At 42.6% G+C, this 6,622-nt stretch overlaps 1 protein-coding gene across 1 annotated transcript; it reads left to right on the top strand.

Moving 5' to 3' along the window:
• Positions 1-1,847: 1,847 nt before the first annotated feature.
• On the top strand, positions 1,848-6,622 carry LOC117344473 (pantetheinase-like). Its single transcript, XM_033907219.1, has 2 exons — positions 1,848-2,146; positions 5,110-6,622. The coding sequence occupies exons 1-2, from the start codon at positions 1,913-1,915 to the stop codon at positions 6,415-6,417; spliced, it is 1,542 nt and encodes a 513-aa protein (XP_033763110.1). The 5' UTR covers positions 1,848-1,912; the 3' UTR covers positions 6,418-6,622.

Genomic DNA, 6,622 nt, shown 5'->3' with positions numbered 1-6,622 from the left:
TTAAGAAAAAGGCCCCAAGGCCTCTATGTATATAAGATATATAACATTAAACATTATTTATATGATATACAGATGTACGGGGCCTTATAGGCGATCATTATTGGGACTTTTAAAAGAAAAAAAAAATTCATTTGTTGGTGTAAGATATCTTTATAAGCGGGTGACACTTTATGTAAATAATTGAAATACAAAAAAATGAAAAGTAAGAATATAAATGGTTTATAAGTTTCCAATTATTGGAAATTTGTCGACATCTGGAAAACATAAAGACAAAAATATCACAGTGTAGTTGGACGCGGAATTCCCCACGGAGCTTGACCTACACATGTGCAGCCCTATCGGCTCTCTATATCATTATAAACACTTATAAACAGTTATATACTTATTGGCCTATACACCAGTTTGAGTTTTCACGTCTGTGAAATAACGCTACTCGGCCTTACTTGTAATGTGTGTATGGTTGTGTAACATGCGTAGTGTACGTGGTGTATAGATAAGATAGCAGTGTTAACCCCTTTGTGCCACTCAACTGGGCCACATACGGGTCATCACACCTACGGCCACCACATATGGGCCACCACAATTACGGCCACCACATACGGGCCACCCAAACTACGGCCACCACATATGGGTCACCACAACTACGGCCACCGTATATTGGATCACAACAACTACGGCCACCACATGTGGGTTACCACATCTACGGCCATCACATATGGGCCATAATAACTACGGCCACCACATATTGGTCATCACACCTACGGCCACCACATATGGGCCACCACAATTACGGCCACCACATACGGGCCACCCAAACTACGGCCACCACATATGGGTCACCACAACTACGGCCACCATATATTGGATCACAACAACTACGGCCACCACATATGGGTCACCGCAACTACGGCCACCACATATTGGATCACAACAACTACGGCCAACACATATGGGCCATAATAACTACGCCCACCACATATGGGCCACAATAACTACGCCCACCACAATTATGCCACCACAACTTGGCAACCATTCAGGGGTTGTGAAGATTAATATTCTAAGATAAGTTTAATGCAAAAATCTATGTATTATTGGAAGGACGATTATATAAGTTATATGATAAATGTATTTCCAATTGAACAGGCCCGAGGGTCCACTTACAGAATGGATAACAAATACAACATAAGTATAAAATATCACAGTCAGTTATATATGTAACACAGACTTATATATACAAGATATTGAACTCTGGGTTGCGAGTTCGAAACCTACGTGGGGCAGTTGCCAGGTACTGACCGCAGGCCGGTGGTTTTTCTCCGGGTACTCCGGCTTTCCTCCACCTCCAAAACCTGGCACGTCCTTAAATGACCCTGGCTGTTAATAGGACGTTAAACCAAAAACAAACAAATAGTGGGAAAAAAAGTATTCTTTACTCGTTCTTTGAACAAAGCGAGAGACAAAAAAAAACAAACAAAAAAACAACATATCACAGTCTGGAACGAGATCAAAAGAGTAAATATTACATTGAATCCTTTTTAAAACACTATATCTTTTATCATTTTTTCTCTGACAGTAAAACTGAACGGAATGAGATGATCGTTCAATTGAAAACATTAACCTCCGCTGTCGGTTTTCGACCCGGATCTCGGATTTCTGTGTGGCCTTTTGGCTGATTCGGCTACGGAAGCGTACATAACACTATCTGTATTTCACGGGCCCGGGGCTTCCCTCTCCGATGACGTACATACTTCGCCTCAATGGCGGTAGCAGCTGACCGCTGGACTTAACTGTGCATCGATGATAACGACGAAGAACCGTGACGCGCATGCGCATGCGCTAGAGTAGCATATTAAAATTTCCGAGAACTACACAGAACTTTTCAGGAATCTGACTCCACCGCACTTTCGTATCGATGTTCCTATTTACAATGAAGTGTGTTGTGTTGATTCCTGTATTTCTGATCCTACATATATTTCTGGGGATATCTCGAGCAGAAGACACACGTACATTTCGCGCTGCCGTGTACGAGCACGCACTGTACCTCCCCCCGGACAGAAAGATACCTGTAACCAGAGCAACGGCCCTCTCAGCCATGATGAGGAATCTGCGCGTGTACAAGGAACAAACAGAGCTTGCGGCCTCTGAGGTAAAATCACATTCGTTCAGTATATTTATGAACGGCCTCCCCTGTATTTGTGCGAGATACATTTAAGGCACATCTGTACAATGTAAACCATTGTATACAGTTTCCCATTTAGTTTTCTTTCATTACTAGCTATGTACACGCGTGTAATTTCCGTAAATTTGATTGCATTAAAATTAAACAAGATAAATGATTATATAAAAACAAAATTTACTATTGTCCTGAATACCTTTCATAAATGTTTTATGTCTGTGTTCAAATTTTATCATTCAAACTCAAGGACATGTCGTTTTTAATGATGATTCTTTGTCACGCCACCGTTGATGAATGATTTGTTTGTTTGCTTGGTCATTCTGAGGCGCAGATTCCTTGTAGTAGTTGGTGACTACCTTACTGAATAACATATGGGTGGCATGCCATCCAAAGCAATAAGGATAATATGTCTTGCCTAATGACACAAGCACGACAGCATAGACCAGCTAATTTCTCAACTTCCCGAGAAACACAAACCGACAGGGTTATAGGCAGCGTTTAACCGTCTGAGATATCGCGGCCCCCTCGCCTGAGGTTACGTGGACGACGCTCTAACCGTCTGAGATATAGCGACCCTCTCGCCTGAGGTTACGTGGACGACGCTCTAACCGTCTGAGATATCGCGGCCCCCTCGCCTGAGGTTACGTGGACGACGCTCTAACCGTCTGAGATATAGCGACCCTCTCGCCTGAGGTTACGTGGACGACGCTCTAACCGTCTGAGATATCGCGGCCCCCTCGCCTGAGGTTACGTGGACGACGCTCTAACCGTCTGAGATATCGCAGCCCCCTCGCCTGAGGTTACGTGGCCGGCCATCTAACCGTCTGAGATATCACGGCCCCCTCGCCTGAGGTTACGTGGACGACGCTCTAACCGTCTGAGATATCGCGGCCCCCTCGCCTGAGGTTACGTGGCCGACGCTCTAACCGTCTGAGATATCGCGACCCCCTCGCCTGAGGTTACGTGGCCGACGCTCTAACCGTCTGAGATATCGCGACCCCCTCGCCTGAGGTTACGTGGCCGACGCTCTAACCGTCTGAGATATCGCGGCCCCCTCGCCTGAGGTTACGTGGCCGACGCTCTAACCGTCTGAGATATCGCGGCCCCCTCGCCTGAGGTTGCGTGCACGTGGCCGGCGCTCATAAACGACTTATCTATACCCCCAACCCCCCAGCCCCCCAGCCCCCCAGCCCCCCGTGTACGAAGAAATGCATATTCATTGAAGTATAATACACTAATAAGTAAATTGAATAATGCCTGATCACAGAGTCAAAAATATACAGGATGTCCCCTACTTTAGACGTGATTTTATTGGCTAGAGAAAGTGATGCTATGTACATAGTGTATGTCCAGTGTCCGAGATTTGTAATTTGATCACATCAATCCTATGTAGAACAGCTGCCTGATTAGCCAATAACCCAGTGAACCAAAAGAGATATCGAGTTAGAGTATAACGGACTTATCAATCGGAACATCTCGGCAATCTTCGTTAGGGGAATAACGAAAAGTCGTCTAGTAATACTGAAATTCATTATTTCAAATTGAATTCACCATGTCAGAAAAAAAATAAGAAAATAAGAAAATGTGTTTTTAGTCAGATGTATAAATGAAACAGTAATTCTGATTCAAAATCGATGAAATGAGAGTAAATACATAAATAGCAAAGAGAAATTCAATAGCTCAGAAACAGACCAGTCTATGCTGACGTGGTTGTGTCCTTGGCAAGACACCATACTTGTTTTGGCTGCGACAAACCTCTCGTGTGTTGTTCAGTGAGGAATCCACCAGCTACAACAAGGAGACCCGGCCTAAAAATGGCGATGGCAGCTCACGGGGTAAAAAGTCAAACAAACAAACAAACAAACTAACAAACAAACAAACAAAACAGTTTTAAACAAAATTTTACAGCATATAATGTGTATGTTTTCTCTTCCCCTCCTTCTTACTGCGCCATGCTATATATACATTCTATAAAATAGTCAAACTCACACAAATGAAAAATAAGGTTTCAGAAAAAATGAGTGTGTTTGCCTTTCTTCTCGGGAATACAAATACTTTTCAAATTAAATGAAAACATCATTTCTTATTTTTAACCACCTGTCCAAAAGGGACAAGTGCGCTTATGCCGTTGTGCGTCGTTTGTCCGTCGTCCAATTTTCATTGAAAAGACTTTTTCTCAAGAACTAAGAGACCCGTAAACCTGATATTGAGCATGTAGCATGCTGGAGTGAAAATATACGAAAGTATGAAAAATATGAAAGTTTGTTCAAATGAATGACCTTGAGCTATGTTCAAGGTCACAGGGATCAGATAGATAATCTTTAAACGACTTCTCAAAAATAGACATGATATTGTGTCTGTGGCATGCTTGGGTGAGAACTTCTTCTCAATCCTATATCATGCTTCGATGAGGAATACCAAATTTGTAAATGACCTTGACTTACATTCAAAGTCACAGTGGTCAAAAAGACTAAAATCTTCTCAAGACTTAAGAGGCCCAGGGACCTGTTATTAGGCCTGTAGCATGATGAGGTAAAAGTTATCAAGTTTGTTCAAAGGAATGACCTTGGCCTACATTCAAAGTCACAGGCGTCAAATATGTCAGAATAATTAAATGTCTTCTGCTGAAGAACAAGGAGGCCAAGGGACCGGATATTGGGCCTGAAGCATGCTTGTTTATTTCAATTTTTGCGAATTTTTTTTTGCGGTTTTACGTGTACAACATGTTTCCTTCAATTATTTGTTGTAACCAAATGACGATAAAAAAAAAAAAAACTAAAAAAAAAAAAAAAAACAACTTTCCACCTAAATTAAGAAATGGGTTATTATTTTTCTAATTGGTTTTATTTTTAGATTACAAAGGTACATTTGTGTATATTTCTGCGACTTTGAAAATAAGTGATATACAGTTATTTCTTTTGTAATTGTTCCAGGGGGCGGACATCATTGTGTTTCCAGAGGACGGTGTGTACGGTATGGGATTTTCTTGGGAAGGTATAACTTCCTACATGGAATACATTCCAGATCCCGGAGAAGTCACGTGGGACGCATGCGGAGACCCTTTCCGATATCCGAATACAGAGGTTCAGCATTTTCTTAGCTTTCTCGCCAAGAATAACACAATATATCTCGTGGCTAACATTGGGGATCTACAGCCTTGTGACAACCGTACTGACACGCGCTGCCCGAAAGTCGGTCATTATCAGTTTAATACTGACGTGGTTTATAACCCGCAAGGACAGCTAGTGGCTAAGTATCACAAAGTGAATCTATTCTATGAGTCACAATTCAGTTTTCCCGCCAAAAAAACTCCTGTCATTTTTGAAACTCCGTTCGGAACCTTCACAGTTTTCACTTGTTTCGATATTCTCTTTTATGACCCAGCTATGGCGGCCATAGAACTCAACGGAGTTGGTAACGTAATATTCCCAACTGCTTGGAAGGATGCTCTCCCTTTGTTGTCGTCCATACAGTTCCACTCTGCCTTCGCGGCGGGACTTGGCATCAACTTGCTTTCAGCCAATATCAATTTTCCGTCGTACAATTTTCACGGAAGTGGAATTTACACACCAGATGGCGCTTCGACGTTTTACTACAGTGGTGCATCTAATGTCGGGAAATTGATGATTTCCGACATTCCAATCATCTTTAAACCGACGTTAAGAAACTCGAACGTAACGTTCGACGTAGCATTTCCAAGTCCAGCGTTCACGGCGGATGTTTTTCACGACCCTTTTCATTTTGTGCCTTTACTGGGTGATTCGGGGATGGTAGGGGTGTGTCACAACGGGCTGTGCTGTAGAGCCAACTACTCCCTCCGTACAACCTCTGATGACGTCATAGCTTTAGGGGCCTTTCGTGGTCTCCACACATACGAAGGGGAATATGACATAGAAGTATGTGTCATTCTTAAATGCAAAACAAGTAACTACTCGAGCTGTGGAGAAGCCACAAAGGAATCGGACATTTTTCTGACCTATTTAAAGATTGAAGGCAATTTCTCTGTTCCATATATTTTCCCGGAAATACTGTTGTCGAACAACGGAAGTCTTCATCTGGGTCCAGTGGGCTCTTGGAATTACGTTGCGGGTACACTAGAAAGTAAACACGGATTTGATTTCCCTGTTTTGTCTACCGGGATGTTTGCGCGTGTGTATGGATCTGATGTGGCGTTCGTCTGCCCATGCGCAGTATTAGTAATGGTGACGTGTATTGTAACGATCATGTGGACATCGGTTTGAACGTGATTCACTGAAAAATAATAATAGAAAAAAAAAACAAAAAAACACTCCGGTGTATATATATAAATTCTGTTTATTTCAAAACATTTGCGAAACAAGGTATACCGACTTATATCGATCACGCTTGTTGGCCCGGATTGAAGCGCGCGAGGGGTCTTACTGTATGCTAGGAAACAGCACATTCTCCTCCTCCTCCTCCTAACAA

This window comes from Pecten maximus, chromosome 16 (genome assembly GCF_902652985.1).
Source record: "Pecten maximus chromosome 16, xPecMax1.1, whole genome shotgun sequence".
NCBI classification, from domain to species: Eukaryota; Metazoa; Mollusca; class Bivalvia; order Pectinida; family Pectinidae; genus Pecten; species Pecten maximus.
The sequence above is the reverse complement of the archived record's forward strand: the minus strand, read 5'-3'. Positions and strand labels throughout refer to the sequence as shown.

Excerpts from the sequence above, each read along its gene's own strand:
- LOC117344473 (XM_033907219.1), top strand. The coding sequence starts at position 1,913 with ATGTTCCTATTTACAATGAAGTGTGTTGTGTTGATTCCTGTATTTCTG. Across the intron at positions 2,147-5,109 it reads CAGAGCTTGCGGCCTCTGAG|GGGGCGGACATCATTGTGTT; the intron begins GTAAAATCACAT and ends TAATTGTTCCAG.